The 21,288-nt window shown below is 40.3% G+C and overlaps 2 protein-coding genes across 2 annotated transcripts; both read right to left on the minus strand.

Annotated features, from left to right (window-relative positions):
- Positions 1 to 474: 474 nt before the first annotated feature.
- On the minus strand, positions 475 to 11,775 carry bbs7 (Bardet-Biedl syndrome 7). Its single transcript, XM_079669999.1, is given in 20 exon segments — positions 475 to 858; positions 1,657 to 1,780; positions 3,399 to 3,502; positions 3,591 to 3,635; positions 3,638 to 3,699; positions 5,504 to 5,668; positions 5,773 to 5,912; positions 6,753 to 6,821; positions 6,906 to 6,980; positions 7,118 to 7,310; positions 7,725 to 7,827; positions 8,011 to 8,095; positions 8,352 to 8,482; positions 8,575 to 8,682; positions 8,772 to 8,844; positions 9,629 to 9,815; positions 9,930 to 10,105; positions 10,201 to 10,263; positions 10,574 to 10,639; positions 11,288 to 11,775. Coding segments are annotated over 20 exon segments (2,139 nt in total). The 5' UTR covers positions 11,324 to 11,775; the 3' UTR covers positions 475 to 724.
- Positions 11,776 to 11,942: 167 nt separating this feature from the next.
- On the minus strand, positions 11,943 to 20,896 carry tmem33 (transmembrane protein 33). The gene is made up of 8 exons (XM_079670000.1): positions 20,789 to 20,896; positions 19,688 to 19,764; positions 18,906 to 19,000; positions 18,608 to 18,795; positions 17,267 to 17,334; positions 16,990 to 17,123; positions 14,652 to 14,735; positions 11,943 to 13,371 (listed from the first exon to the last, which is right to left on the minus strand). Exons 2-8 carry the CDS (start codon positions 19,742 to 19,744, stop codon positions 13,242 to 13,244), a joined length of 756 nt encoding a protein of 251 aa, XP_079526126.1. The 5' UTR covers positions 19,745 to 19,764; positions 20,789 to 20,896; the 3' UTR covers positions 11,943 to 13,241.
- Between the last annotated feature and the right edge of the window lie 392 nt (positions 20,897 to 21,288).

Genomic DNA, 21,288 nt, shown 5'->3' on the forward strand with positions numbered 1-21,288 from the left:
ATTTGCTTTCATTTCAAGTATACGATATAGAATCATTATTTGCAGCACACACATTAAAGTTATTTAGGTTAATGTGGCTGTGATCGTTTATCAGTGGTGATAGATTTTAGTTTCTGTACTTTATTATGGTAAGAGAAGCATGACAAGCATTTAGAGTCGTGTGGCACCTTGTAAAAATAGATAGGCATAAAGGCTATGGATATAAATATATGAATAATTATAGGAATGAGACTAGAGTGTTGTGTGGAAAATTACTGCACATTTGTAACATATGTCCCATGGTATCACACACGTTTTTTCTTCTTATTAAGTTGTAATTGTTCTCTGTACTTTCCAATAGCTCCTTGAATTACTCAATGTTTCCAAAAAAGGGGGAACTCATAGTGCTTTATAAATCTGTGTGCTTTTAACTGGCTTATATTTGGTCACTGAAACTTGATCCAAAGCTTTGTCACGAACAAATATAGCAACCTGTACAAACTTTGCAGTAGTTTATTAAACAACACAATTGTTTTTAGATGCTACCAAAATAAATTATATAAATATTTATGTACTGTACAACACATGTAGGTCAATCTAAATGACGGTATAACAAAGGACATTGACACTGATAGTAACTATCATCAAAAACCTAACTTTTGTATTTACAATACAAATATAGCACAAAGGAAGAGACTGAAAGACAAACAAGTAACTACATATTCACCCTTTGATCTACATGTTCTCATGCTTCATTGAAAAAGTCTAAAAGTGAATTTAAGTCATAATTATCAAGTATCTCCAGCAATGAGGACACCTTGCTTTTCACATTCTGGCCTTTAAACTTGAATTTGTCGATGAAGAGGTCTGTGATCATTCCTACAGGAAAGAAAAAAGAAATATTAGTTTATAATATTATTTATATTTCATAATAAGAGAGTTTTTTTTATTTATTCTACTAATTCATCCAAAAAGAAAAAATATAATTCATACACACAAAGATAAACAAAATGAGTAGAAGCGGGGGGGCTGAAGCATAGCTTATTGGAAGTAGCCCTCTCGTGAATCATCCTAATATCACATTGGCATTATTGCCTCAGAAACGTATAGAAATGAAGGAGTACAAAGAAATAAAGAAAAATAAATGCATATATATATATATATATATATATATATATATATATATATATATATATATATATAAAAACTAGATATAGGATCATTTTCTACACATGTCAATAGCAGTTGACTATCATTTTTGAAAAGGAAAATACTATTTATAAAAATATATGTACTTGGCAAACAAATAATAATAATATATGCATATACACATTGTGAACACTTATTTTCAAGTGACTTTTTTTACATTCATATGTTCACACATACACAGAATATACATAAGCACCATATGTTCAGGTGTATAAGTACACACATACTCATATACACCAATACAAATATTACAATGCAATTTCCAGGGCTGAAATAATAATTCAATCGCATAACGATGAAAATAAATAAGTAATGTAAACAATATTAAATAAATAAACAAACTGAGAAGTTATTATTTCTAAACAAATGAATTGATTCTGGGAATACCCAATATTTGTTAGCTGGAGAAATCTGCAAATATACATTTTTTGAATTTAGTGTGAGTGAAATGTAATGAATAAGCTGCACCGTAAAGCCTCTCAAGATGCGCTGGCTGCTTCTTGTACTCCACAAGTAGATTATTGGACTCATCCAGGATGTTACGGTACTCTGGGATGAGGAAGTCAGCGGTTCCCTCATGGACCTGAAGCTCCTGCCAATCAGAGACATCAGAGAGAAAGTGAAGTAGAGGTTAGTAATTGTTGTTCAGGGATGCAAACTCATCAGGTATGAAAAAGGTGACAAGGATCCGAGCCCCCGGCTCCCCCACCCCACGGAATGACAGAGGATTTTAGCAGTCAGAACAACTAAAGCAGCAGTGTTAATAATAACAGAAACGCCAAAGAGTCACATCTAATAGAAATATATAAAAGCATTTATTTTAAATTGTAGCAGTCAGTTTATAATTTTGGCAGCACTGTTGAGCATTTTGAAAATGTATTTTCATGCCTCTGTGCAAGGCTTAGGTCTTTTTATCTTTATAGCCACATGGTGTAAAGTAACTAAGTTCATAAACTCAAATAGTACTATACTTGGGCACAATTTTGAGATACTTGTACTTTATTTAAGTATTTCAATGTTTTGCTACTTTGTTCTTCTACTCCACTACAGTTCAGAGGTAAATGGTGTACTTTGACTCCACTCCATGTATTTAATACCTTTAGTTACTTCACAGATCTGGATGAATTAAGTGAAATATAATCAAGTGTTGAATCAGACTTTAGTTCCACCTGGAGTAAATCCAAAAGCTACCCTGCAGTATACAAAGTCATTCAAACTAGCTGCACCTTTACCAGCTTTGAGAACACTTTAAAGTGTAATCATTATAAAACATATCATATCTATTATTCTGAAATGGACCAATCTGCACAATGACTACTTTTACTGTCACTACTTTCACTATATGGTGATGAGAATACTTTTCTACTTTTACTTGAGGAACATTTTGAATGCAGGACTTTTACTGTAACAGAGTATTCCTACACTCTGGGACTATTACTTTTGATCAAGTACAAGATCTGAGTACTTCTACTTTTACTCAAGTACAATATATATACTTATACCACCTCTGTTTATAGCCTATGAAAAAAACTATTAGAAATAGAAGGCTAAAGCTAACGTTAGCAGATAGTGACAATGTATGCTAGCTAGCTAGCTAGCTCAATGATTTCTTAAATAATATTGCCACAGAAAAACTTTTCAGTTCACATCACGCTCTGCCGCTCCGACAGGGAGCTCTGCTCTGAACACCTGAACGGCCCGTTCTAACAGCTGTTCACCAGCGGTCCAGTCTGTGCCACAGTGACTCCGGACGCACAGTTAATATTAACGAACGCACCCGTAGGTAATGTAGCTGCTGAAGCTAGACCATCATCTCGGAGCAGCAGAGCCTTATTATACATCCATGAGCAGAGCCGACAGGCAGGAAGACTCGAGCACACAGCTCGCACTTCATTATACCATGCGTGTCATGATGGCACATAACAGCTCACGGCCGCAGATTACTCCGGGTCCCAGGCCCCCCCATAACCTAAAAATATTTTTATTGCAGATCTACATGAATCCCACAAACGACCTATTTTGGATTCAAAACGGCGAATTTCGCCGAAAGGTGACAAGTTTGCATCACTGGTTGTTGTACAGCCCACAGAGAATGGGTGAGTACTTTTAACCAAAGATGGGCTTGTGGGCATACACGGGAACATATTGAAACAGACGTCAGCTTCAGAATGGATTTTTCCTGAAAGATGTCACTTTGAACCAATACATACTTTTAGTGCATCGATAAGCTGGACTTTTCTAGCCAACATCAACTGGTACTCCAGCTTTGGATGTATCATCTTCAGGGTGTGGCTCACAGAGTCATCATTGATATCTGAAAGATTAACAAACAAACATTTTGTTTTACAGGATTTATTTTGGCATAGATATTTCCCTGGAGCTTTATGAACAATTACACATACCGTATGACACGTTCAGATTGATTTTCCTCTTGGTGGCTTCTTGGAGAGAACATCACTCAGTATGGAGATGGTAGAGATGTTGTCTGACTTGAAGTGACCCTCCCCTTTGCTAGGAGTAAGAATACAATTAAAACATTTAATTCCAAGTACAATCAGAAACAAAACCTATACAATTAGTAGGAAAAGGTTAAATGATGCTCAGCAGCGCAAGTTCTTTCAGGAAGACTGGTTCCCACGCTCTCATTCACAATTCTCTCTCACCATGCCCGGCGCCTCCCATTTGACATTCCTGCCCTCCTCCAATAAACACGTTTTTATTATTTATAAAAAAATATATATATATATTTTATTTTTGTAATTATAAATAAACTGTGAACTTTTATGCTACGATGTATGTGATATCAGATAGTAACAAAAAAAAAATCGCAGGCTATGTCAAATAAATGCAGGTGTCTGTTGTGATTTGTGATTCGTCCACAGTTAGACCAGTCACAGCGTCACACTCTGCTGCCTATTCTGGATTTGTTTATTGTGCATTCTGTAGAATCCCATTTCTGTTGAATTACAAAATGGACATCAGAAATTGGCTTAAAAGGTCCAAGGATTTATTAAAATATCCTCCTCCTCCTCCTCCTCCTCCTCCTCCTCCTCCTCCTCCTCCTCCTCCTCCTCCTCCTCCTCCTCCTCCTCCTCCTCCTCCTCCTCCTCGCCGGTGCCTCCACTACAGACGCTACCTTGCAGCACATCAACAGGTAGGCCTATTATTGGGCCAGCAACCGCTCAAAGACCAACAGCCCCGGCCCCCAGATGATCTTGGGGTTAATAAACCCAACCAGGTGAAACTGGATCGTTATCCAGGGAGATTGTTTTCAGGAAAGAAGCTCACTTTTGCCGCTGCATGGTACTACAACAGACCATGACTTGAATATTGGTTAAAAGCAGACGCAGCCTTTTGATTCCCCTGTAGACAGTTTAAAGTAAATGAGTCTTCATCTGATGCGGCTTCTATTGTCAAAGGTTTTTGCGACTGGAAACACGCATTACAGACTGATAAAGGACCGCTAAGACAAGCCGCATCAAAAGAACACATTTCATGTGAGAGTTTGTGGAGAGAGAGAGAGAGAGAGAGAGAGAGAGAGAGAGAGAGAGAGAGAGAGAGAGAGAGAGAGAGAGAGAGAGAGAGAGAGAGAGAGAGAGAGAGAGAGAGAGAGAGAGAGAGAGAGAGAGAGAGAGAGAGAGAGAGAGAGAGAGAGAGAGACGCGAGGAAACAAATAAGCGAAAATTAGTACTTTGTTGCAGTTTTACATTTTCTCCCATGAACATCATATGCCCTCCCTTTAGATTTGTTCTGGCGCCGGGTCTGTCTCTCACTCACTCACTCGCCCTTTTTCTCAATAAGCAAAGACGCAACTTACCCCAGCTAAACCAATCGGTTGCGTCTTATCCCCACAGCCAATCACAGCACACCCGGCAAACGTTTAAATCTGCTCTTTCTCTCCCCTGCCAGCATCGTTCTGGAGAATTGATGCAACCCTCCTCCACCTCCAGCTTCATCAGATCCAAGGCAGGCTAGCCCAGAAGAACTCTCATCACTCCGGATTTTTATTTCCCTTTAGTACTCACCACCACCAGTGTCGAGACCCCGGGGAGTTTCTCTTTCTAGTCGGCTTCTCCTCCCCCTTAATTCATCACAGTAAGATGGGGTCTATTCTCCAAAACGCTATTGTGCATACGGCAATAAAGATGTTATCAACTACGAACTAAGTCTCTCCTGATTGAAATACAAACATAAACAAAACATTTCTAGGGGGATTAGACAAGAAATGGTACAACCCCCTTGTCAGTGATCTCATAATGTCATCAATTGTATATGCAATCCTGGGAGAGCCTTTCTACTGTGTACTTGTATTTACCAATAAGTTGCTTCAAGCTGTGTCCCAAGGAAAGTGTTGTGGAAATAGAAAGCGATGCTCTCTCCTGCCGGTGTTTTCTCAGGCACCTCCGGCAAACAGAAGACTACCCAGGAGTGGATCTCAGCGAAACTGAACTGTCCCACCAGACTGAGCCTGTTCATCGGCCTGTAAGACGGACACAACAAATAGGATTTGGATAGCATTTCATGGCTTCAATTAAAATCCAGATAAAAATCTAAGGTTTGATCAAGTTCGGATTTTTGTTTTACCTTTCTTGGTCTATGCTGTGTGTGCGCTGGTGCAGGGACAGAGGCTTGATCTGGTACTGGCGGACCTGGCATGTCTTTGGTTGCAGCCTCGGGGTTATGTACGCCTGCAGGGTGCCATACTGCCCCTCAATGGACCTCACCTAGAACAGTCATTGTAGATTAAACGTTATTTTTCTGTGCTGCATCCTCAAACAGTTCTGGGTCAAATTGATTAATGAAAGGAGTACTTAATGCGACTCATAATTACAGAAAGAAAGGCTCACTCACTATAGGCGCTTTCACACCGGAGTACTTTTCCCGTTTAGTTCCGATAGTTCCTGGGATTTTGCGTTCACACCAAAAAGAGAACTTAGTTTATGAGAACTTTTACCCCCTTTTTAGTACCTGCTAGAGAGCAGGTACTTTCCTGGGGAAAAAAAGGTTCCAATTTCTGATTGGCTGGGCAGATTGCAAACCACGCCCCGTAAAACTCTGAAAAGTTTTGTGAAGCCGCCATTTTATTTGCTCGCATTAGCATTAGCCCAGCGCACCAACGCAGAGACTAAATTATGACAACACAAAAGAAAACATGGGAGCGGTGGAGATGAGGAGGTGACGGCGTTCTGGCGATTTACTCGGAAGGCTTCAGTAGAAGCTGCTGGGAGTCCCAGCAGCTTCTACTGAAGCCAGTCCCCAACTCCGGGGACTTCCGGCCGGGAACTTCAGGCGTCAGTATACGCCGTGAAGTGGTTTGCGGCCTGCCAGTAAACCCAAAGCAGAAGAAGAAGAAGTGACATCAGCAGCTTCATTTGCCTAATCCACCCTCAGGGACTAATTCCGGTGTGAACGCGATCGGCTCTTAGTTCCATGGGGGTACTAAGTGCTGGGAACTAAGTGCTGGGAACTAAGTACGGCAAAGTACTTGGTGTGAAAGCGGCATTTGGTATTGTATAGACATACTGTAGGTTTAAAAATCTGCTCAGCTTTAATGCAGGTCTTACCTTGAGCTCTAGCCTGGTGGTGTTAGCTTGACATCTGTACGTGGCCAGGAGAAAGTTCCCATTAGGCTGCTGCAGACAGAATAGAACAAGTCAGATTTCTGGGAGCAGCATTTCTTTTAAAGTATGTTTGTGTACAAAGACATACCATCTCACCTCTGAGTCACATTCACTGAAACTGACAACTGCCGAGTTCTTGTCCACATCCAGCAGGTCTATAGGGACGTCGCTCTGCACAGAATATTCATGGTTAAATTACATTTGGTATGTTTATGTGTGCAACAGGGGATCGAGAGCAGGATTTATAACGAGGACAGTCTCTAGGCACCAGAAGTTACAACCCTCAGGGATTTTTTTAATGAGCACACCTGGAGCAGCAGGTTGTCGATGGCGGTCTGCACCTCCAGCATGAGAGTGTAGCTGGCGTCGTCCTGGCAGAGGGTGAACTTGTCGTTGATGCTGAAGACGGGCACAGCAGAGACGGCGGTGCTGGACTGAGACGTCTGCTGGTACTGCTCCCGGCCCTGCAGGACTTTCACCTGCAGCTGCTCCAGCTCAGACCTGCAACAGAACAATATGAGCAGTCTTACTCAAACTATTATATAGTAAGTCAAACACTTAAAGTGGAGTACCGACGCGGAGGTATAGCAATGATCTGCTGTGGATGAGGGCAAACGCAAACTTATTCTAGCCACCGAAAAGAATAAATACTGGTTTAAGTGTACACTATATTTAAAATATTTGGTCACTGTAGTTTCCTTCAGACAATTTCATAGCCACTCTAAAGTTGTGCTGAAAGGTGAAATTAATGTTTTTGAGGAGAAGTCCAGAGGCCTTGAAGTGAGCCTTGTTAACCGCGTCATCTACCCGTCTGTTTTACGTTAAGGTAAACATACATGTTGTTGCTGCCCCTCCACAGCAAACAACCACACCTCAAAACATCCGTTAAAAAAGACACGAGAACAGACTTGGTACCTGAGTGCTTCTACTTTGGACTGGACCTCCTTGCTCATTCTTATCTCGTCTCCCGGGCCGGTCTCAGCCTTCTGCGGCTCAGTTGTTAAACCAGTCACCCAACCTGAAAGAGAGTGGAATAGGCTGCATGTCAGATCTCCTTTAACTACTTTACAATAATGGTTGGGTTTTAAGAAGCTCACACTACAAGTTAGAAAGTTTTACCAGCAGGACAAAAACGCATATTCTTCTTAGAGAAGCCTTTTCCTAGGTGCTGTTTATAATCTATTTCTTTTTGTAATCTTACCTGTGTAAGTGGTGGTCAGGATCTCATCATAAGACTCTTTCCCTACGCAGCCCCCCTGGATGGAGGTGATGCTCTCTGACAACACCTGAAGGCGGGAAAGACAGGAAACTTTGAGCATCAATGATCAGAATAAATCATGCAATGCAAAAGTTATAATTGTAGGGGCATCTAAGAAAAGCCAAGCAAGGTATCAATGCAGGGGCAAAACAACATAATGCTATTGTTTCCTTGTAGTTAGTAAGAAGGAACATTGACATGAGTAAACCCGGGTACATGGAAACAAATCCACTGATAGACATACAGGATTTGTAATTTTATAAACTGATAAAAGATGAACTCACATGCTCGAAGCGTAACGTGGGCTCACTGGCGCTGTCGAACCCATAGACCTCCACTGTGCCATCATCCCTGCCCACCAGAAGGTCATTCACTCCGTCGTCCACAATGTCGTAAGTGTCAATGCAAAGAATTCCTAATGGGGACAAAAGAGTGTAAAACTACGAAGTTAGGGCAACCTAACATATTAGTGATTTGTTGAAGGGTGTGATCCTGTGAACTACCCACCTCCTTTCTTTTTGTCGTTTTCTATCTCCCATTTGGTCGACGCTGAGCTCTCACCAATGTGCACCAATCCTATTTTACCATCTGTAGTTCCATAGAGGATTTCCTCCCCTGTAGAGAAATCATTAAAGTAACGTTAGATCATTCCTGATCCGATTCTTGGTATTGAGTTGCTCTAGCACACGGAGAGGTCCACTTGCCTCCGTCTTTATTGTAAAGTTCCAAGAGAGATGGAGGGCCAGGGACTTCAATGTCATAGGCAAGCTCTGATCCCTACAGGAAACAAATACAAATAAATTGAGTCTGTTAGTTTGAGTTGAAACTAACGGTAATAAAATCAAAACAGTCAATCAATTACTTCTTACTTGCTACCCCTCTCCCTCAACCCCACTAAGGGAGTGCATGCTCGTGGACACGTTAGTTTTGCTGCTATAGGCTTAGACTGTCGGGGGACACCTTACTTCTTCCTTCTGTCTGTCTGCACCTGTGTACTCTCATGTTCCCAATAACCCAGCTTCCCCCACATTTATTTTTGGTGTCTATCTACGCCGGGATCCTGAGTCGAGGCTGATCCTGTTGCTGTGGTCCTGTGTCCTCTATCCTGAGCCCTGGACTTCGAGTCGTGGCTGAACCTGTCTCTGCGGTCCTGCCTGACTTTCATCGTACTACTTCCCTGAAGGCTCCCACAGGATTGTTGACATCCTCGAGGATTCATCTTCCTATTATACACACATGCATTTCCAAACATTTGGTCTACCTATGCTGTAAATGTATTATATTTTCGATTTACACACGGCATCTATTGCAAGTCTGTCCGTCCTGGGAGAGGGATCCCTCCTCTGTTGCTCTCCCTGAGGTTTCTCCCATGTTCCCCTTTAAACTGTGGGTTTTCTTTGTAAGTTTTTCCTTGTACGATGTGAGGGTCTAAGGACAGAGGGTGTCGTATTGTCATACTGATATTCTGTACAAACTGTGAAGTCCACTGAGACAAACTTAACATTTCTAATATTGGGCTATATACATAAACATTGATTGATTGAATCTAATCTTATTTTACCCGCAAGACTCTGAGAACCCGATCTTGGCAGGCCAGGATCGGGACAAAGCGAGTCAGGTTTTCTGAGGATAGACATGTGATGTCATTGATTTTGTCTCCAGAGAGGTAGTAGTCTTGGTCCTTGCAGTCACAGTAGTGGTTGTAGATGTAACTCGCACACACAAAAAGATCAGCGCCGGAGACATGCCTGAAGAAGAGAGATAACCATCACGGCTTAAAAATGGTGTAAATCACACAGTTCTGAATTTGTCAAGCCAGCAGTTCAAGTTAATTTAAAAAGAGTAAAAGAAGTGGCTCCTACATGGCGTTAATGCTCTCAGTGAGGTTGGCTTCAAAGGTGAGGAACTGTTTGCCTTTCTTGGTGAATCCTCGGACCTGAGAACCAGAACAAACAAAGATCTTCTCCTGTGGAGTTCCCGCAGCTCCTCCAAGATCCAACCTGGTTATTTTCTGCCCCGGCAGTGTTTTGAACACAGGCTGAAACAGAGTCAGATTCCTTTCCATTAGAGACTGAAATTCAACACGTTAGAATCCAACTGACTAAAAGAAAAATCGTACAAATGGACACTCACCACTGCTTCTCCCTTCTTCATCCCAAAACAGGTTAGGACACCATCATGATCAGCAACAGCAACCTGATACAAAGGGACAACAATGAAGAATCAGGCTGTAGTTTAAATCAAATAGCATGTATAAATATCACTTCTGCTTCTGATAACTGTGTCCTATTACAACCTCTGACCTTCATGCTATCTCTAAGGTATTGTAGGAAGCTTATTGTAATACCTTAGCCAGGGACTATTTATATAATGTTTACATATACATCTGGACCCTTCCTTCTTTCAAATATACTAAATTAAACTGTTTAATCCAAAGACAATACACAGCTACAAGTTGTTTATCTTGGTATAATGTTGCATATGCATTGTTTTGATATATTATTACCTTTTGGGTTGCCTTTTTTCCCACTGCTGGAAGCAGCCTCATAGTTTTCTGGGATGTCACACCAACCTGTGAGGAAATAGCAATCAACAAAAGTAAAAACAAAAGTAGTTTACTTGAGGCAGAAACCCTGAATAGACAGTACATCTACTAACATTGTAACAGATGAATAAGCAACCAACTTAGTAACTAAGTACATTTACTTAAGTACTGTGCTTAAGTATCATTTTGAGGGACTTGTACTTTACCTTAGTATTTCATTTTTTTTTTTATTCTGTGTACTTCTACCCCACAACAGTTCAGAGGTCAATATTATACTTTAACTTCACTACATTTGTGTAGCACTTTTAAATAATTATATGTATTCAATACTTGAATAAAGTCACACCTGCATTAAGTCCACAAGATACCCTGCAGCATAGAAAATTAGCTGCACCTTCACAACATGTGATAAACACATTAGTTCTTCAATAATTATAATCAAAACATAATACATATAATTCTGTAATAGATCAATCTGCATAATGAGTACTTTTTCTTTTGGTACTTTAAGTATTTTGATGCCAATACGTTTTTACTTTTACTTGAGTAACATTTTGACTGCAGGACCTCTGGTATTCCTAGACTCTGGTAGTTGTAATTTACTGAAGTACACAATTTCAGTACATCTTCAATCTCTGAACAAAACCAATCCATTGTCTTTGTACTTTGTGTTACCTGAATATAATCCACTCGATTAAGGTGGATCTCCATCTTCTTTCTCCACTGTGTGTTATCTTAGTGGCGAAAAAAAGTGTTGCAATTCTTCCAGGTAGGTTTTCCAGTACCACAGGAACCCCCTAAAGCTATTTAAAACGGCTCGATAACATTTCCATCGGAATTACGGGTGGTGGGTTTTGGTGAAGTGAGATTATCCAAAGAGATTAGCTCGACGTGCTATTGTTAGCTAGCAAGCTAATTGGCTAACACGATGTATTAACACATAAACTCTCTATTGTGCTAAACTGATTTAATCTTTCATTAAATCTAACGAGCCACGGAAACCTATTTGAGGCAGGCTGTGGTCTTTAAATGCTGTTAAAACGCATTTAAACCTATTTTAAAGCGTATATTAGCTCGAGTTAGGCAGAAACGTTCAGGACCAGATAAACGAAGCGCCCGTTGTCAATAGCAACGCTGCAGTTGTAAGAACCTGTCATACCATTGGATGGGATGGAACAGAGATGCATGCTGTGTCCTGATTGGTGGATAAAATGTGATACCATTGGATGAGAAGACATTTAAGGTGTGTTCTGATTGGTGGACACGCAAAGAAACTCATTAGGCTGCAAATCACTTGTTGATGTCATTGAAAAATGCGTTCATTCAACTATGCATTTATTAAAATCAACCTTTATTATTATAATTATGTTCATAGTCACATGTGGTATTTACCTGCACTACCTTACATTATATTGAGGTGTTTCCACATGTTTGTCTTTCTCATTGACATGTATACATAAAAGGGTCAGTAGTAACATTTATCATTCACTTTTTTTTAAAGAACTCATGTTAAACTACCAAATATCCATATTAGGATAGAAATGTTCTTATTTAAAACAGCCTAGGCAAAGGTCTGCACTCTTTGACCACCTTTTACATTTTAATTTGTGTCAATAACTAGGACAAGATTAAGTACAAATATATCAGATCAAATGTATAACCTCAAACCACATTGCTGTTCTTTAATATTTTATTGGTTTAATTAAGAGATCATTTTATTCTTGTCATAAAAACGTGGTTTGTCTGTAGGCAAATGAACACATTTAACACGGCAGACAAAGAAATCAGAGCATGCGTTAAGCAAAAAAAAAAATACAAACTACATAGCAACAAATAAATGAAGCAATATGAAACGAGATATCGGACTGAGAAACAAAGTGAGAATGCATTCAAAACATGACAGGCATCGTGCTAATCCTTTCATCTATCAAGCCTACCGCAAAATGCTTGGTACCTTAACATATTCTATAAAATACAGCAGATATCTTGTTTCTCAAATCAACATCATACCTACATAGACTTTGAAGTTGTTAAAAACAGTTAGTTGATGGCATTGATAGGATACACTTAAAGTTAGGCATTTAGTCAAATCAGAGCCTTGGATGCTTTGCACATACAAAAAGAAATTGGAACGTGTAGAAGCTGCACACAAACTCCATTCAACCAAGCACATCATGATCATTAAAAAAAGTATTAATAATGTAGAAGCTTATTTTTAATTTAAGTTACTAATCTCAGAATGTTAATGTTTCATCATATAATAAGCGATTTTCATGAATAAATAAGGACATAAAAAGGAAACAAAGATAACAGCCGGTACATCACGTTACAGCTGATGACAACTGAGCTGCATCCAGTGAATGTAACATAGTGAGGGTGTCCACCGCCTGAATGAGGTCACATTAAGAAGATGGGGAAAGGAACATCACCATGAGACTTCAGTGCATTACTGGCTGCTCTTCAACTGTACTCCAACATACAGAGAAGTTGGAGCAAAGAGTGTAAAGTTGACATTCGAAAAACAGTTCCTTCTGTTGATGGCAACGTCTGTCCTCATCAAAGTTTAAGTCACATCTTAAAATGGTGGAAAAACTAAACATAAAGAAAACAAAACTTCTATGGAGCGTGATCAGACCCCCGTGGGGGCGAGGCGGCTGATGAATGCGATGCTGCTGAGGCACGCCTTCCTGAAGAAGGCGGGGCAGGCGGGCTTCATGATGAAATGCTCCATGAGGATCCGCAGCTCCGTGAACAAGGTGCTGGGGAGGACACGGATGGGTTAGATACTCAAATCAGGAAGTCCTTCAAAGATTTTACATTTCTGAATCCCACACCTGTGAAGAACATTTGATGTCCTTTCTTACATTAGTCAGGGTTCATACACTTTTTCACCAATGACTTCTCCATGACCTTTACCTAATTTTCCATGACCAAAAAAAAATTCTCTCAGCGGTACCACTGAAAATGGTTTATTTTAACATGGAAAATAAGGTCTGCATATGAAACATGTTGAGCCTATCTAAAACAAATAAAATCCAATAGGCTAACTAGCTTCTGCACGCTAAAGCAACTCAAATCTCTCACCAGCAAAGTACCTCGTCAGCTAAATGCCATTTTACGTTTCATTACTATACGATACAGTATTTATTATCATTATAGTATTACTATTTCAGCGATTCGATAAAATATAAATTATATTTGATGCAACTTTTGTTACATTTTCATGACTTTTCCAAAACTTTGGGAACATTTTTGTTTTCCATAACTTTTCCAGGGCCTGGAATTAGCATTTTGAATTTCCATGACTTTTCCAAGTTTTGAATGACCGTAAGAACCCCGATTAGTTTTATTTTTCTCGAATGTCAACGCCTTCGTTAATACTCTTGCTTATGATTGATCTCAGTCCTTGCCTACAGTGCATTTCTGTAAGCTAAATAGCATGCCAATCAATCCTTTGGAGCAGACTCCCCTTCCAGTTGCTCCAGAGAGATTCAGAACTACAGCCACCCGCTTATTGCAATGTTACAGATGTTGAATGATTGATTGTTTAGTTAAATATAGAATATTCATTGCCAGGCCTTTCCACACAACACATGTAGCAGAGCCAGACTTATAGCCCGACTAGATTTAAAGTTATACATACTGACCTCTAAGAGATAAAGAATCTATTTGTGACACAGTTTCTGAATTGGCTCAAAAGGCAATTTCAATAGTAGTATTTCTCATAACATGTTGGCCAACTGAAACATCTATACCGTACTAACGATGCGCAAATCTTGGCCAATAGTATCAGTCCAGCTCCGTTATTGGTTTCAAAGGATGCAAATGGTCTTTCCATCGCTCCAAACATGCCATATCTTCTGATTTAATTGAATTTTGTTTTGCAAAGAAATATACTTTAAAATAAATGTTTAATGTCAAAAGCAGCAAAACACTGCGAGAACTGGACTGAAAAGATTCTGCAATAATGACCAGATTGTTTTATGTCCTCATTTTCATAAAGACCTGAGCTTTGTTACAACATTATTTATCATCTTACCGGCAGTATGGGTTTCTTCTGGATGTGTAGCGGAGGGTGAGGAATCGGTAGTAAATAAAAGGCAGCAGCAAGCTCCCCTGGCCACTGTTTCAAAGACAAAATGGAAACTGAGATTAAAATGCAATTCAATAAACAATAACATCAATGAGGGATGCTCCGATCGATATCGGCCGATACTCACTTTCTGCCGATCGATCGGGGTTTTCTAAAAATGGCGATCGCATGACGTAAAATACATGACACTTTTCTCTGCGCGGCAAAACAAGCTCGCCAAAATGGCTTCACCGGTCTGGCAGTATTTTAAGGTGTCCGGAAAAGACAGTAAAATAGCGGTATGCAACGTGTGTGAAGCAGAAATCCTGCAGCTCCGCCCGCTGTGACGGACCGGAGAGCGAAACACACTAAGAGTTAGACCTAACACACTTCGCTATTTGATCTACCTCTGGAACAAGCTACACTAGTTATACATATATTTATTCTTCACTGTCGGGTCACTCATTACTGGATCAGTGAGCAGCATGAGACGATACTGACAGGCTGTCAGGAGAGAGAGAGAGAGAGAGAGAGAGAGAGAGAGAGAGGGGAAAAGAGAATGCTTCTGCTCATTTCTCACGTGTTATTCTCCAAAGTTAATGTAAACTTGAATAATGTACTTCATTTGAATGTAATAATTATGTTGGTTGTTGTTTGTGGAAGCGCCAGTGAATGAGCCACATTAACTGAGTTTTAAACATCACTTTAAATGGAAGATCCCCATAGGCCCCGCCCACTCAATCGGATGATACTGATTCCGGCGATTGGCCCCAAAATTGGCGAGCGGAGCATCCCTAATATAAATAAAATCACTTCATTTGTTCAGCACTTTTCAAAACATTCAATACAAATGAAAATTGCCATAACAATGAACAGCTGCATAATCTAATGCAATCCAACACAACCACTTCACCAGACAGGACTCTTCGTGCAGACTGCCTTGGGCATTTGAATATGAAAATGTTACGTGTCAGACAACTAGGGTTGCAAAATTCCGGGAATTTTCAAAGATGGAAACTTTCCAAGGGAATTAACGGGAATTAATGGGAATAAACTGGGCATTTTCAAAATTGAAGGTTGGCTCTTCACAGGGAACTTAACCATAGTTGGGGAAAGTTATTTTAGCATAATCTTGACTAAAACAAACAGATGCCATTCAAGTACACTTGAATACCCATACCATAGCACACTGCTTACGGCATGGCTATTGAGACCACACAAAGGTTCGCAACAGGCTCACAAATGTGAGAGTGGAAAAACTGGTTGGCATTCGGGCAAACCTAAGGCTCTCTGAGCCTGACACAGAGCCATCCTCATCAAGGCTGGACAGTGACACTGAAGAGGAAGACTCAGAGTGTGATGTTGATGAGGCTCAGGAAGAGCCTGTTGACTGAAAGGGTTCAGCCAAAATGCAGAGGATCGCTTGAAGGAAGATTTGCATGTGTAATGGGACTGTTTGGAGGGAGAAGGGCTCTTTTCATTTCACATTTTGAATGGGACTTTGTGGGGATTTTTGGATGGGGGGTGCATTTTTGTTCATTTTTTAATGAGTGGGGTTGGTTGGGGGGGATGAGTAATATTTAACTCAACATTCCTGTTTTCGTTCTTCAATGAAACAAATAATTGTTCAATAAAATAATTAAAACCTGTTCTACTTAAAAACATGTTTTTACCGGAAATGTTCCGCCCCTTTGCAACCCTACAGACAACCCTAGAAGCTGACACGCACTGGTAGATACGATCTACTAATAAATATAGATAATGTGGTAATTATGGGAACTGGGATTTGTTGGGTTTGCACTATTGCTGCCCCCACGATTTAAAACGCAATTATAGTGACTTAAAAAAGATTACATGACATGTCACTTGTTAGACGCTTTCATCCAAAGCGACTTACATACTCAACTGTGGACAATCCCCACAGGAGCAATTTGGGGTGAAGTGTCTCAGGGACACAACGACATGCTGAATGCAGTGGGGTTTGAACCTGTGACCCCCTGATCCGAAAACCAACGCACAACCCCCTGCGCCACACGCCGCCAAAAGTGTTTGACAACATGGAAAACCGCTCTGTTTTGGTTTCCTTTATCTGTCCTGAGTACGTCTGGCAACACAAGATTGATAAGCAGAAAACTGTCTGTAGGAACATCAGCTAAAATAGGTTTCGATTGTTGTCTAAATATAAGAGATAAATAAGTATGCCTTAATCGTCACATTTAACATCACTACAGACCAGAAAGCAGGCGAGTAAACGGAAAAAAGCGTTATGTTTTGGTCAAAATTGTCCTTTTCCATGGGCACGTACCTGAAGAGCAGAAAAGCAGTGGCTGGCATCAAGAAAATCTCATTGCAGGCAATAAACTTCAGGATGTTCTGCTGGTTAGATGTAAGTTTGTCCAAAAGGTTTCTGATGAACATCAGGCTGCTGGGGCCCACAGACTGCAAAGAAGAAAGATTCAAACATCAGAAACTGAATAACTCATGAATAACTAAAAACAACATTAGGTCGGTCCTTTTCTAACCGGGGCTTACAAAGAATGTCTGTCTTTCAGCATTATACATCACAACAGCTTCACACTCACATCCAGGACTTTCTTTGTGTAGGTAGTTGCGTGAAGCACTGAGAAGAGGAAGACTGGGAATATGCTCACTGGACACAAAGGTTAAGGGTCATCATATCAAAAGACAGAATAACCATCCCACAATGATTTAGTGCAATGAATAGAGTTACATCGTTTATATACATGTATCTTAGAATGATCTAGATCAGGGGTTTTCAAAGTGTGGGAAGGTGAGCCTCCCCTCAGAGAACATAACAGCCGCGCCCCCCCCCCCAATTATTATTGCTATTATTATTGTTGCTATAATGCAGGGGTATTATTATCCAGTGGAATGCCCTTACCTACTGGCCTAGTTAAATCAAAGTGGCTGGGCAGTGGAGTTTTACACACCGTCTTATTTGACTTTCTCAGGACTTAAAACTGTTTTTTGGGGGAAGACCCTCATAAAGAAAAAAATACATTTACACACGTAAGGTCATCATCTTAACAGTTTGTTATGCTCATCGAGTCATCCGTGAGCAGAGCATCAAGTTGGCATGTCTATAACAGCTGAATGCGGCGATTACCATGTTGTTCAGCAAAACGCCTCACAAACTGATAGCTTTAGTGCGTTTTGATTCGATGCCGAGTACAGCCAAACTTCAGTCTCCTCTCTGTCATTGTAGACCGCACATACCTTATTCCCTTTGTGTACTTGGGTCCGAATGCTTCTCATTTTGCGCCGTCCCGTTCAAATGAAATCGCCGCCTATCACATTTCCTCGCTCGCGCCAGGGCCGGGGTTACAAGGCTTGCGTCTTGTGCTGCATTCACTTGCACTCGGACATTAGAGATTTTCTCTCATAAATGTCCGATGAGCCACAACTTTTATTTCAAAACAAAGGTGGCAGCTGGGGTGGCAAGGCTATCACCCCGGTAGATCCGCACCTGCTTGACCGGTACTTGCTTTTGATTAAAGTCAATGTGGAAAACCTGCACTCACACAGGTAGGCGGAGGTGAAGGGAATGAGCACTTTTACAGCTTTTTGGCGAGGTGGGGGAACTCGGTCTCCACAGACCGCCAAGGAATGTGTTCTGCCAGACGCTGTCTCCTCTCTCACTTTAGGTAACTTCACTAAAAATCGGTCCATGTTGCCGCTCGCATAAAGTTAGCTGAAGTTAACTAGCGGAAATTCTCGTTATTTTTTTCCTCACGCTGCGCCTCCCCTGAAGCTCTCTGGCGCCCCCCACCACTGATCTAAATCATGGGACTAATAAGAAACTCTAAATGCACCCTTGTTAAAAACAGATGAATGGAGAATCTCAACATTATACCCAGCACTATCCAGCTGTCTTTTCCCCATGTTTGAAGGGTAAAGGATACTTGTGATGGGGTGGGAGTTGACCAGGATGAGTGAGTAGAGCAGGTAATGACAGCTGTCCTCCTGAAGAGCCTGGGCCAGGAAGGCTCTGCTCAGCTGAAAGCGTGGAAGCCTTTGATGTAAGCGTAGGGCACTGGTGAGGGCGTTCGCTAACAAAGCTCGCTGATAGAAGTTAGCTGCTGCATAGGGTCTGAAACAAACAATCAGTCACAACAAGTCTGACACAAATTCAGGCTGGGAGAAAGGAGAATAGCTGAAAGCAGTGTGTTGATGATGTGCTCGGTCACTGAATGTACTCACCCTAAAATCGGTAGAATAAACATTACGGAGCAGTAGACAGTGAAGAGCCGTGAAAGCCACATTGCCGTTTCTAGCTTGTTACTCATTAAAAATTGCTGTGGAAGAGAGAAAAGATACATTTAGGATTAATGCTGAATGAATAACCTGCTCCATCACTTATGATATAAGATCATGGGTAGATGGTGTACAGTGTTACATGTGCTTGAAGCAAAGTACTGGGATATCCAGGTGACAGGAAGGTTTTCTGTTGCCTCACGCTTACTGAAAAGTGTTTTACTGAAAGGCTCAGAACTCCCCTCATGCTCCCTCATTGGTCAGCAAAGCCAAGCTCAACTCAAAAACAACTTTGCAGTTTCATTTCATAAAATAAATCACGTTAAAGACGTTTCTGTTGAATTTCTTACAATTTATAATTGAAGAAAAGCCCTAAACAATTAACTAATTATGATTACTGAAATGGTTGAGGATTTCACTTTTGCAGCGCTAGAAATATTTCAGCAACATTCATTTCTGTGCAAAAATGATGCAGTGCTAATACCTATTATTTTTTCATTTTCATTGTGTAAGTCATTAACACAAATAATCTATTATTAAAAAACTATGAATGCTTAATTTACATTATTAACAATGTAATAAAGCTGTAAGGGTTACTGACAGTTTGGGTGACTCTGTAAAGTGGTTAGGGGCTAGTTAGTAGGCTCAGTAGTATCTTTGTACGTGGAATCAGAACACCTTACAAAGGGACTAATAGTTGAAGGGTTAGATCAAACAGACAAACTTACCACAGGCCCTAGCTGTGGAGGAGGAGGAGGAGGACTTTGTTCGTTGGTGTCAGCCATCTTTGGGATTGTGGGTTGCTCTGTTGGGAAAAAAGTAACACCATGAAGCAATACTGACTACCAGCAGGGGTCACGTAACTTACTGCTTATAATCCCCTCCCAGAACTGCTATTAACAATGTGTCTTTTTTGACAAGTCAGCCTATTAATTCTGTAGGAAATGAACACAAAAAGATATTCCAAAACTATGCACTACTCTTTGTTTCAGAGGTATCATTTACTTTTGACTTCACATCATTGATCTGACAGCTATAGTTACCAAGTACATCCTAAATTGCGATTTGTATAGACAATCATGCAACATACCACTCACAGGGAATCCTTTCACTTTTTAACTCTAAATAGCTATATTCCTGATTATAATTACCCTACATACTTTTATATTACATTAAGTATTATGTTCAATGCATGGTTTTACTGTGTGGTATTGACCTATTTTTAATTGCAGGAATTTTACTGGAAAATCAGTATTTCTTTGGTGTGGTATTGAATACTTCCTCCCCCACTGTGTTTTTTTAGCTAAGCAAAATGAAAGACACCATGTCCCTCACGGTGAAATCATTCATCCGTGTGGGACCAACAGTCACAGGAAAACCCGCACTCAAAAATAACTACTATTATCTATGTCAATATAGGCTAAAACTGAAATGAAAGACTTAACGCTAGCTAGGTTAGCCCACCTAGCCTTCTCTAGTTTGGATAAGTAATGACTACATTATTATATGAAGCACCGAAACAAATTTAAATTATTGTAACAGTTGCTTATGCTGCTGATGAAAATGAATAAGCCCAAACAAATTGGTGTAAACATACAATAAAGACTATTTTCGGTGGTTTATCAATGCTAATGCTAATGTTAGCGGCAGGTGGCTCTAGAATATTCGCTGTGTGTTACCATCGTTACTAGCATATAAGCTAACCCTCCACTAGTTACATCGATAGCCCTTAATACGATGGCCAACGTAAGCAGTTTAAATGAGCTAGTAGAGAAGGAATACAACTCTTTGATAATATATATATGCCAGTTATAAAGTGGACAGCTTACCAGTGATTCAGAGTAGAACCGTTACGTTGCGTGCTAGCTTGAAATTGACAGGCTGCTAGTCACTGAGGTAAATGATCAGCTGACCTTCTGAAGCGAAGAGGAAACGTGATTCTCGCGATATTTTAGAAGGAGCGTTCCGGATCCCAGACACGGATCACAGACAACACTCCCCTCTAGTGGTAACACTGTGAACTGCTCTTCTTTCTGCTCTTAGTTCTGACAGCATTGGACAATCATGTGCCAATACAATGCACAATGTTCTACATATTAAAAACAATGAACTGTTAGACCATTATGTCTTATAAGTGTGACATAACTAACCATTTGCTGTACCTAAAAAAGACACATATTACAGTTTAATATCCATAATTTGCTATAAGACTGTTTTGTTGTTTGGGTGTTTCCAAATGGAATACATTGTTTTCAATGTTAATGTTTTGTCTGTGAAAAAAGAGAGTTTCAAACCAGTGGCCCAGTTTATGCATTCGCAGATTAGTTTC

Source organism: Notothenia rossii, assembly GCF_949606895.1.
Source record: "Notothenia rossii genome assembly, chromosome: 3".
NCBI lineage: Eukaryota > Metazoa > Chordata > Actinopteri > Perciformes > Nototheniidae > Notothenia > Notothenia rossii.

Bases quoted from the DNA above. Each gene is read 5' to 3' on its own strand.
- tmem33 (XM_079670000.1), bottom strand. From the start codon at position 19,744: ATGGCTGACACCAACGAACAAAGTCCTCCTCCTCCTCCTCCACAGCTA. The intron at 19,001-19,687 runs GTAAGTTTGTCT...TCTCTTCCACAG, and splicing joins CTCCACAGCTAGGGCCTGTG to CAATTTTTAATGAGTAACAA. The intron at 17,124-17,266 runs GTGAGTGTGAAG...TCTTCTTTGCAG, and splicing joins ACACAAAGAAAGTCCTGGAT to TCTGTGGGCCCCAGCAGCCT.